This window comes from Corapipo altera, unplaced genomic scaffold (genome assembly GCF_003945725.1).
Source record: "Corapipo altera isolate COAL_440 unplaced genomic scaffold, ASM394572v1 174, whole genome shotgun sequence".
Classification (NCBI taxonomy): Eukaryota; Metazoa; Chordata; class Aves; order Passeriformes; family Pipridae; genus Corapipo; species Corapipo altera.
In genome coordinates this window covers 406,945-418,152 of record NW_020885022.1, presented here as the reverse complement: position 1 = coordinate 418,152, position 11,208 = coordinate 406,945, and the positions used below count along the sequence as shown (strand labels likewise).

The window sequence follows — 11,208 nt, the reverse complement described above, 5'->3', positions numbered from 1 at the left end:
CCCGTCTATGCACTCCCACACCTCCCTGTCCCCGTGTGTCCCTGTCACACCCTGTGGCTCCACGGACCCCCAGGGTCTCTGCCCACCCCAGCCTGGACCTGCAGGGCCCCAGTGGGGACCAGGAGCCCATCACATCCCCCCCTGCAGCGCCATCACATCCCCCTGCTCGGGGTCCTGTGTCACCTATGCAAGTACCTCTGTGTCCCCCCTGGTGTCCCTGCTGCGCTGGGGGAGGCTGGGTGTGGGTGGGGGGCACCCAGTGGGACCCTCCCCTTGCCCCCGGGGCAGATTTGAGGGCTGTTCCCTCCCAGCTTCCATGGGTGCAGCACCCATGGGTGCTTGGCAGCTCCCTGGGACAGTGCTGGTTTGGGGGTGGGCTCAGCCCTTATCCCCCCACAACAGGCCCTGGGGGGTGACAGGGACAGCGGGACAGGCTCTGTTAAAATAAAACCTTTATTGACTGGCTTGACCCCAGGGTATAAATGTGTGCCAGGGCAGGGGATGGGGGTGTGTCCCCAGCCGGGCACAGTGTCCCCTGGGTGGCAGGATCCCCTGGGGGACCTCGTGGTGGTGGCACCGTCCTTGCAGCTGGCATCAAGCATGGCCAGGGCTGGTGACACTGGGGGGTTGCTGTCACCCCTGTGGGGTTTTCACCCCATCCTGGCTGTCACAGGGACAGGGAGGGAAGGAGTAGGGCACCAGCAGACGAGGTGGCACTATGGGCACTATGGAGGGGGTCCCCCAGCCCCTTGGGTGCTGTCACCACAGGCAGGGCAGCAGTGTCCCCGGGCTGTCCCCACACAGGGAGCAGGAGGGTGCCCACCCCCCAGAGGAGCACGTTGCCCCCCACGGGGGGACACGACGTCCCCCGTCCCACGGGGACCTCCCAGGGACCTCCCAGGGACCTCCCAGGGACCTCACAGGCTCCTGCACTGGACGTGCACGAAGAGCGTGGCCGGGGACAGGGACGCGCCGTCCTTGGAGAGCAGGTGGATGTGCCGGTACCCTGGGGACACAGAGGGGGCTCAGCGCGGGGCAGGGGGACCGTCCCCACCCCCGGGGGGCAGCGGGGGTGGCTCCCCATCCCCCCACCTGTGCGCAGGCTGGGCAGGGGCAGCGTGAACTGCCCCACGAAGTCGTTGCAGGAGGTGCTGTCGTAGTCCTCCACCACGAAGCGGAGCAGGGCCAGCTCGGGGACCCCCACCCGGAACCGCAGCGTCTCCTCCCAGCGCGGGTTGAACCCTGCGGCACCGGGACGGGGCTAGGCGGGGCCGCCGGGGCCACCCCCCGCCCCCAGGGACCACCCAGACCCACCCTGGCACTGGCTCGGCTGGCACCCTGCACAGGGCAGGGGGGAACTGGGGCAGCAGGAGTGATACTGGGGCTGCGGTGGGGTGTACTGGGGAAAAGGGGGTTATGTTGGACTGGGCTATACTGGGAGAATGGAGGTCATACTGGGGCTGCGGTGGGGTATACTGGGGAAAAGAGGTCATGCTGGGGCTGTGAGGAGGTATGCTGGGGGTTGGGGGTCATGCTGGTGCTAGACTGGGCTATACTGGGAGAATGGGGGTCCTGCTGTGGCCACGGTGGGGTATACCAGGGAAATGGGTCATACTGGGGGAATGGGGATCGTGTTGTGGCTGCAGTGGGATGTACTGGGGGAGTAGGGGTCATACTGGAGGAATAGGGATCATACTGGTGCTAGACTGGGCTATACTGGGGGAATAGGGGTCATACTGTGGCTGCAGTGGGATATACTGGGGGAATAGTGGTCGTAGTGGGGGAAAGGGGTGCTGGACTGGACCATACTGGGAGCAGAGTGGTCATACAGGGGCCATGGTGGACTGGAGGGATGGGATCATACTGAGGGAATGATGGTCATACTGGGACTATGATGGGCTATGCTGGGGGAATAGGGGTCATACTGGGGTCCGGCTAGGTTATACTGGGGGAATGGGGGTCATACTGGGTCCATGGTGGGCTATACTGGGGGAATGGCAGTACCACTGGGGCCAGGCTGTGCTATACTGGGGGAACAGGAGTCCTCCTGCGATCAGTCTGGGCTATACTGGGGGACTGGGAGTCCTATTGGAGCTGGGCTGGGCTATACTGGGAGAATGGGAGTCATACTGGGGCTGTGATGGGCTATACTGGGGAGGACGGGTATCATACTGGGCTTGGGCTGGGTACACTGGAGGCCAGAAGGGAGCAGCACTGGTGAGGATGGGACATGCTGGGACCCTGCCAGTGCTGGGGATCAGGCTGTGCTGGGGACAGAGCACTGGGGGGCACTGGGGGAACTGGGACGTCCTGGGCACCAGTGCAGCTGGGGGTGGGTGCTGGGGGGGTGCCCAAGGGACTGTCCCCCCCTGGGGATCAGGGGGCACCTGAGACATCCCTGGGGTTTGGGTGCCCTGGGGTGTCCCCAGGGGTCAGGGTTCCCTGTGGTGCCTCTGGGTGACCTGAGGTGTCCTGGGGATCAGGGTGCCCCAAGGACTGGGGGCCCTGGGATGCCCCTGGAGATCGGGTGCCCTGGGATGGCCCCCAGACTGACCATTGTTGAGCTTGTGCCGGGTCTGTTGCCGGGCGCAGTCGGCTGGCACCCCGTGGACCTCCACGCGCACGAAGGGATCCACGATGGAGCTGCCCTTGTCCCTGTTCAGCTTGGGCAGCTGCTGCGCCGTGATCACCTGGGGACAGGGGGATGGGGCACCAGGGGCACTGCGGGGGCCCTGGGGGGACAGGGCTGTGGGGACAGGGCTGGTGTCCCCAGGAGAGGGATGTGGGTGGCACTTGGTTGGGACTGGTGCGAAGAGGAGGGAGGTGGTTGATGCCACCTGGTAGAAGGGTGATACCAGCTGGATTTGGGGACAGAGTTGGTGCCACCCAGGAGAAGGGACATGGGTGGCACATGTCTGGGTGCAGGGACAGGGTTGATGCCCCCAGGAGAAGGGACATGGGTGGTACCCAAACAGATCTGAGGACAGGGTCAGTGTCCTCAGGGGAAGAGAGGTTGGTGGCACCCAAGGAGAAGGTGTGCAGGTGGCACCTGGCTGGCCACAGGGTTGGCATCATCCTGAGGGGACATGGGTGGCGGCTGCCTGGGGTTGGTGTCACCCGGAAGAGACGTGGGTGGCACCTGGTTGGGAGCAGGGTTGGTGTCACCTGGGAATAGCAGCCAGGCATTGGAATGTCATGGGAGTCACCCAGTAGGGCCACGGGTGGCACCCACCCGGGGGTCGTGGGGTGCCCTCACCCTGATGTGCAGCTCCAGGCGCCGGGACCCCTCCCCGGGGGGGCTGCGCAGGCAGGGGGGCTTCAGGACGTACCCACAGCCCCCGTTGCCCAGGAAGCGCCCGGTGTTCAGGTCCATCTCGTATCCCGGAGCTGTGGAGTTGGGGGGCACCGGGGGGGGGGGGGGGGGGGGGGGCGGGGGGGGGTGACCGCCGGGGGGGGGGTGCCAGGTGCCCCAGGGGGCTGGGGGGTCTCACCCAGCTGGCAGCCGGCGTTCCACATCTCCTGGGGGTTGTAGTTGGCCGAGTTCATCTTCAGCCCCAGCGGGTACACCCGGCTCAGCTGCCGGGCGTTGTACCGGACCAGCGCCGGGCCTGGGGAGGGACAGGGCTGAGCGGGGCCCATGGGGCTGGTGTGGGGCCCCCTGTGTGCCCAGGGACAGGGACAGAGCCTGCCCAGCTGCGTGGACCCCAAAACCAGGCCCTGCGGTTCAGCCCCCAACCCTGGACCTTGAACTTGGAGCCCAGACCCTGATCCCAGTTCTCAGCCCCTGGATGCTGACCTAGACCTTAATCTGAGCCCAAGATCCCAGGCCTTGGCCCCACACCTTGGCTTTAGATGCCAGACCTTGATCCTGGACCTTGACTCTGACCCCACACCCTGACCCCATACCCTGATCCATCAGACTCGAAACCAAAACCCTGGACACTGACCCACATCCTAATCCCAACTCTAGATCCCAGACCCTGACCCCGGACATTAACCCTGGACCCCAGATCTTGAACACTGACTCAGATCTTAATCTCAGCCCTGGACTCCAGACCCTGACCTTAGATCTCTACCCTGGACCCTGACCTCCAACCCCAGACTTTGACCCCAGACCTCAGTCCCTGGACTGTGACCCAGATCTTAATCCCAGCCCCAGATCTCACCCTGGACCCAGATGCCACATCCTAAACCCTGATCCCAGACACTGATCCTAGTCCTGTGACCCTCTGGCCCCAGACTCTACCAGCAGACCCCAGTCCCACCAGTCTAGAGCAACCCAACCAAGGCCAGCGTGTCCAGCTAATCACCACCCCTGGACCCACTCTGGTGACAGAGCCCATCCTGCATCCCAGTGACATTAGGGGCAGGGAACCACTCTGTCCCTATCCCTACCCCCTCCCTGTCTCCATCCCTGTCCCCATCCCATCACCCTCACCCGCCTCCTTGATGAGCTTCCGTGCCTTCCTCTCGCTGAAGGAGGACATGTGGCAGGGCTGGGGGTGGCGCAGGGCCTGGGCCAGCCCGGGGAAGGGCACAGCCTGGCAATAAACCACCAGGGCCGACAGCTCCGGGGACACCTGCAGTGCATCCTTGGCCTGCGGGAGCCACCGTGGGGTCAGGGCCACCCTGGCTCTGGGGGCCACCCCCCTGCCCAAGGGTCTGCAGACCCCACCACCCTGAGAGTCTGAGAGCCCTCGAAGGGATGGAGAACCTGAGGCAATGGAATGATGGGCCGTGGGCTGATGGACAAACCAAGCATGTTGAGAGGTCATGGAGAGCACAAGGGGATGGAGACCCCGAAGTGATGGGCACCCCGAGATGATGGAGAGAGGTGACAGAGACCCCTGAGGTGATGGAGAACTGAGGCAATGGAGAACCCCTCTCCAAGGTGATGGAGACCCCGAGGGATCACCCTGCAGGTGATGGAGCCCCCAAAGTGAGGGACAATCCAACATGATGGAGAACTTGAGGTGAGGGAGACCCTGAAGCATCAGAAACTTTAGAAATGGAGTACCCAGCCCAATGGGAAGACGGAGGCAGAGCTGAGGAGTCCCCAGTATCAGTCCCCTCTGCTGGGCCACTCACCACCCCCACGGCACCCAACCCATCACCCCCCAGTTCCATCCCACAACCCACCTGCAGAGGTTTGATCTCCTGCAGCGACTGGAAGAGGAGAGAGCGGGGCTGCAGTGGGGTGTGCTGGCTGTGCTCACCCACCCCAGTGCCCAGCACTGCTGGCACACTCCAGGACCACCACGACTCCATGGCCCCCCAGTAGCACTGGCATGCTGTGATCCATCAGGACCACCAGGACTCCAAGATCCTCCAGCACCACCATGATGTCGTGGTCCCCCGGCACCACAGCCCTGGGAGAGCCCCTTACCCGCCGGTTGCTTCTGTCCTGCATCTTCTCCTCCTCTTCCTCTTCCTCTTCCTCCTCCTCTGGGTCCAGGAGGCAGGTGACTCCCCGAGGCTCCTGCCATGGCTCTGGCAGCTTCTTGCCCTTCACCAGGATCTTTTCCTTCAGCTGCTGTGGGAGGAAGGACCGAACTCAGGGCTCAGAGGGGACATAGGCCAAGCTCAGGGCTCAGAGGGGACATGAGGACATGGGTAGGGAGGTGGCTTTACCTCCGGGGAGGGGAGATCACGGGGGTCCTGCCCCTGCAGCGGCTGCGTCAACAGCAGGTCCCCCAGGATGGCCTTCATGTGCCGGGCCATGGTGGCCTGCTGCTCCAGCCCACAGTGGTTCTCCAGGGACAGGATGACGGGGTAGGGTGATCTCTGGGCACAGGGGATGGACAGTGCTCAGCACTCGGTGCCCAGCACCTTCCCAGTGCTCCCAGCACCTGCCTCACCTCGAAGGCCGCCCTGCGGATGCTCTCGATGACGTCACGGAAGAGGATTTTGGAGGTGAGGGTGTGGCCATGGTACACGACAGGTTCTCCATCAGAGCCCTCCCAGCAGTCCAGCTCCACGCAGCGGCACCCTGCCCTCAGTGCCCTGCCACCACAGCACCACCAGCTGAGTCCCCCTGTCCCCCTCGGGCCACGGGACCCCCTGGGAACCCCATGGGCCAGGGACACCCATTTGGGGCCAGGGACACCCATTTGGGGCCAGGGACACCCACTTGGGGCCAGGGACACCCATTTGGGGCCAGGGACACCCACTTGGGGCCGGGGACACCCACTTGGGGCCGGGGACACCCACTTGGCGTAGGCCTCGGTGCTGCTGGTGCCGCCGATCTGGGTGCGGGTCAGGTAGGTGTTGTGGGAGGAGGAGATGAAGTAGTGGCTCAGGGGCTGGCTCATGTCCTGGTGCACCCTGGTGTGCTCCTGGTTGAGGATGTCGCCGGCAGCCGACAGCAGGTACATCATGAAGCCGTCCAGCATCATCAGGTCCTGCTGCCTGGCTGTGGGGCACGGTGGTGGCTGTCACAAAGGGCACCTAACCCTAAGCCTGGCAGGGTGGCACCCTGGGGACTGTCCCCACTGGGATGTTCCAGCACTGCCATGTTCACCCCAAACCTGGGACTGTGAAACCCAGGGAATACCTAAATTCCCTTGAGTGTCCCATCTCCATCCTGATGTCACTCGTCCTGCCAGTGCCACATTCCCCCTGGACCTGGCACGGTGGCACATATGAGGTGTGGAGTTTCCCTGCCCCCCCCCCCCCCGTCCTCACAGTGCCATGTTCACCCCAGTCCTGGCACCGTGGCACACAGGAGACATGGAGGTCCCCTTGGTGTCCCATCTCCACACTGATGTTCCCCCTCCTGCTAGTGCCACATCTACCCTGAGGGTACTGCTGTGATACCCAAGAGACATGGAGGTCCTTCATCCCCACCTTGATGTCTCCTGTCCTCCTAGTGCCATGTTCATCTGGACCTGCCATGGTAGGGCCCAAGGGACACAGAGATCCTTGGCAGTGCCACATTCCCACCAGGGCTGGCACTGCTTCACCCAGGAGACATGGAAATCCACCTGCTACCTTCACATCCCCTGTCCCTGCAGTGCCACATCCCCCAGGGACCAGCAGGGCCACATGGTGGATGGCTGACACCCTGGGAAGGGACACTCGGGGACAATCACCCAAGCCTTGGAGGACCCCATACCAGTTTGGAGGGGGTGACACACCAAGCAGAGCCTCATCCCCACACCATCCATGACCTCCCACAGCTCCAGCAGTGCCCGTCCCACCACCAGGCCCAGCCCTACCCTTGTCGTTGAGCTCGTGTTTGCGGATGATGGCGCGGGCCTGGCGCAGGCTGGAGTCCTCGCCCTGGTCCCGCAGGAAATCCCGCAGCTCCTCGGCCGACAGGACGCGATCCTCGCCCGAGTAGCGCCCGAAAAGCTCCTCCAGCTCCGGCCGCCGCAGGAGCCGCCGGCAAAACTCCTCCAGCTCCCGGCCCTCCAGCCGCTCGTTGCCCGAGTGGTCACACTCCTGACAGGACACAGGTTGGGGACAGCCATGGGGATGATGTCCACCCCACTGCCCGTGGGGAGAGGGTACATCAACCCCCTGCCTTCTCCTGCCTGGAGTGTGTGATGAGTTTGGGGGTCTCAGCTGCTGGTGTGTCCCCTCTGTCCTCCCACCCACAGCCCTCAGACCCTCCAGTCCAGGATGGAGCAGAGCTCCGTGCCTCAGTTTCCCCAGGTGGAAAGGGAACCTTGGGAGATGCCTCTGGGGACAGCTCCCCATGGTGAGGAAATGTCACACCCTGGGGACCCTGGGGGCAGTGGGGAGGGGGTGGCAGCTCACCCCACCCCACCATGTGCTCCTGCTCCTGATGGGCCCCAACCGTTGGTAGTGGTGGGTGGCTTTGGGTGTGAGGAGTTGGTCAGTTCTCTGCAGGAGGCAGAGGAGGAGCCAGCATTCCCTGTGGTGACAGCAGCAGGGACAGCGGGTGGTGGACCCACGGGATGAGTACCTTGAAGAGTTTGGAGGCATAAACATTGTCCATGTCGATGTTGAGCATCCTCAGCATGTTCTTCACCTCCTGGAAGGACATCTTGTTGTCCTTGTTCTTGTCCGCTTTCTGCAGGACCCCGTGGATCCAACTACACTGGGTAAGGAAATCACAAACCACAACCTGTCCCCCGAGCCCCCCCAGAGCTCCCACAAAGGATACTGGTCGAGCTTCTCCATCTGGCTCATGGCCTGCAGCCGCCCCATGAGCTTGGTGAGCCCCTGCACCCAGTGCCGGGCGTGCTCCTCGCTGCGGGCTGCCAGGTCCAGGTTCTTGCGCCGGCCCTTGAAGACGAGGGTGAAGCAGTGGCGCTCGGGGAAGGCGGCCCCGTGCTTGCGCAGCCCCTCCGACTGGTGTCCCTCGCGCACCCCCTCGACGTGCGTCACCGAGACTGCGGGGACACCGCGGGGGTGGCGATGGACCCGCTCCCTCGGCGCGTCACCACCCGCGAACATCCCGGCGAGACACCCCGGCCCCTCACGGACACCCCCGGGGACAGCGCTCGGCCCCCGGCAGTCGGGCTTAACCCGCTAATCCCAGGCGAGACAGGGGCGGTGGCCGCTGTCCCCGCGGGGATGGGCACGGGACGGAGCTGCCTCGCGGCGCTGCCAGCGCCGGGCACCCGTCCCAGACAAGAGGGTGGAAGGAGAGGGGTGACGCCGGGAGCGGGGACAGAGTCTGGCCAGGATGGAGACGGGACCTCCCAAGGGGGATGGGGAAGGGCGGGGCCTCTGGGGGCTCGGCATGGGGTGTACTGGGAGGCACTGGGAGGCACTGGGAAGCACTGGGTGCAGTGGGTTGAGGTCCAGGTCCGGAGTGGGGGTCCGTGTTCTGGACTGGAGTTCATATCTTGGGTGATGGTCTGGGTCCCAGGCTGGGGGTGCAGGTCCTAGACTGGGGTCTGGGCCCTTGTTGGGAGTTTGGGTCCTGGATTGGGGTCCGGGTGCTGGGTGGGGGTCTGGGGTCCAGGTCCCAGGTGGGGATAGAGATGGGGTTTAAGTCCTGGGCTGGAGTCTGGATCCTGGGTGGGGGTCTGAAACTCAGGTGGGGTCTGGGTTCTGGGTGGGGATCCAAGTCTTGGGTGGGGATCTGGGAATAGGGCTGTGGTCTGGGTCCAAGGTGGGGGTGCAGGTGGGGTTCTGGTGCTGGGAATGGGTCTGGGTCCTGCATGGGGGTCCAGGTCCTGAGGTAGGGTCTGAGTGGGTCTGGGTCTCACGCTGGGGTCTGGATTCTGGGTGGGAGTCCGGGTCCTGGTTGTGGACTAGGTCCTGGAATGGGATCTGGGTCCAGGATTGGGGTCTGAGTCCTGGATGGGGGTCTGGGTGGGAATCTGGGTCGGGATCTAGGTCCTGGACAGGGGTCTGGTCCATGGGTGGGAATCCCTGTGGGCATTGTTGTGACACTGTGCCGGTCCTGGCCCCTCCCTGCAGCTCGTGGCTGTGCAGGATGTGGCCCAGGGTCCCCGAGCCCCCGGGGAGGGTCCCCAGTGCACTCACAGCTCTGGGGGGAGCGGGTGCGCCCGAAGCGTCCCTCGAAGCACACGGTCACCCCGTCCTCCTGCAGGCGGAACAGCCGCTCCCGGGAACCCCCCCTGGCCCGGACCTTCCGGAGCAGGGACCCCTGGAGCATCTGCTTGATGTCCTCGTCCTCTGTCAGGCCTGTGGGGACCAACCATGGGCTGCTGGGGGGCATTGGGGGCGTTTGGGGTACTGGGGGGTGCTGGAGGTTCTCAGGCTGTACTGGGGTGTGGGGTGGGAGTGAGGGGGGTCAGAGCACATCTGTGTGCACATCTGCATGTGTACACCCCTGCACGTCCCATGGCACAGGACAGGTGGGACAGGACAGACGTGATGCCGTGGGACAGGATGGAATTGGATGGGACAAGCTGGAATTGGATGGGACAGACACAATGGCACAGAATGGCACAGCACAGGCATGGGATGGGATGGAGGGGTGGGACAGGACAGGGTGAGATGGACAGGAGAGGGTGATGGGATGGGAAATATGTGGCACAATGTGACAGTACAGATGGGACAGGATGGGACAGGTAAGATTGGACGGGACAGGGTGGGGCAGACTGGACTGGATGGGGCAGGGTGGGCAGGACAAACATGACAAGACAGGACAGGACAGGATGGGACAGGGCAGAAAGGGCAGGATGGGACATGATGGGATGAGGAGATGGGGCAGGAGCAGGTTGGAATGGGACAGGGCAGGCAGGAGCACTGTGTGCCTGTCTGGGGGGGACACAGTGACACAGCCCAGTGACACAGCCCAGCTGCCAAACCCCAGCCAGGCTGCCCAGATCCCGTGTGGAGGGCGCCAGGACGGTGCCAGCAGCAGAGCCCAGGCTGGGAACAATGACGGGGTGGCCTCGGGGGACTCAGGGCCCATGCCCCGGCCGGGACTTTTCCATCTGTCCACAGAATGGTTATTTCCTCCTTTTTTTGTTTTGGCAGCCACTCCAAACAGCCCCAGCGGCCGTGTCCCTCTCCAGCTGGAGATCCCTCTCCTGGGCTGGGAAAGAGCCCTGTGGGGCTCACAGGGAACATCCCGAGCTGGCCACGGCCTTGGGGATGTGACCACCAGCTGCCACCACCTCCCGTGAGGTCACATCCTGCCCAAGGCGCAGGACTGGGGGCAGGTACAGGGACACGGGTGCACAAAGCACATGGATGCACAGATGTATGGATACCTGGCTGTATGGACACATGGATACAGGTATGTGGGCACAGAGATGGACACAGGGATTGTCAGACACATGGGCACAGGTGCATGGATGCATGGACACATGGATGCACTGATACATGGACATATGGATGCATGGATATAGACATGCAGGGATGTCTGGATACATGGATATAGAGATGCAGGGATGTATGGTACATCGATGCACTGATGCAAGGACATGCAGACACATGAATGTTCAAGTGAATGGATGCACAGGTGCATGGATGCATGGACACAGATGGTCAGTCACAGGTGCACCTGAGCATAGGGATGCACTGATACATGGACCCATGGATATAGAGATGCAGGGATATATGGACACATGGATACAGGGATGCATAGACACAGAGGTGCAGGGACAGGTGGATGCAACAGTGCAAGGACACATGGGCAAGAAGGTACACAAATGCACAAGTGTGTGGATGCACAGACCCGGGGACACAGGGACACACAGACACATGGACACAGGGACACACAGACACATGGACACAGGGACACACAGACACAGG

General features: G+C 63.4%; 1 protein-coding gene across 3 annotated transcripts in view; it reads right to left on the bottom strand.

Moving 5' to 3' along the window:
• Window positions 1-435: 435 nt before the first annotated feature.
• Window positions 436-11,208, bottom strand: part of PLCD3 (phospholipase C delta 3) — a 12,173-nt gene continuing 1,400 nt past the window's right edge. Inside the window, exons 2-16 of one of the 3 annotated variants that reach the window (XM_027667895.1) lie at window positions 9,466-9,627; window positions 8,132-8,360; window positions 7,931-8,060; window positions 7,218-7,443; window positions 6,211-6,412; window positions 5,859-6,003; window positions 5,632-5,784; window positions 5,387-5,533; window positions 5,140-5,166; window positions 4,439-4,598; window positions 3,497-3,608; window positions 3,257-3,405; window positions 2,555-2,690; window positions 1,093-1,242; window positions 436-1,006 (exon numbers count right to left, since the gene is read on the bottom strand). In XM_027667895.1, the coding sequence (XP_027523696.1) occupies window positions 760-1,006; window positions 1,093-1,242; window positions 2,555-2,690; window positions 3,257-3,405; window positions 3,497-3,608; window positions 4,439-4,598; window positions 5,140-5,166; window positions 5,387-5,533; window positions 5,632-5,784; window positions 5,859-6,003; window positions 6,211-6,412; window positions 7,218-7,443; window positions 7,931-8,060; window positions 8,132-8,360; window positions 9,466-9,627 (2,375 nt within the window). In that variant the 3' untranslated portion in view covers window positions 436-759. Of the gene's footprint in view, window positions 1,007-1,092; window positions 1,243-2,554; window positions 2,691-3,256; window positions 3,408-3,493; window positions 3,609-4,438; window positions 4,599-5,139; window positions 5,167-5,386; window positions 5,534-5,631; window positions 5,785-5,858; window positions 6,004-6,210; window positions 6,413-7,217; window positions 7,444-7,930; window positions 8,061-8,131; window positions 8,361-9,465; window positions 9,628-11,208 lie in introns of all 3 variants that reach the window. The other 2 variants (XM_027667896.1, XM_027667897.1) reach the window with 2 other exon arrangements.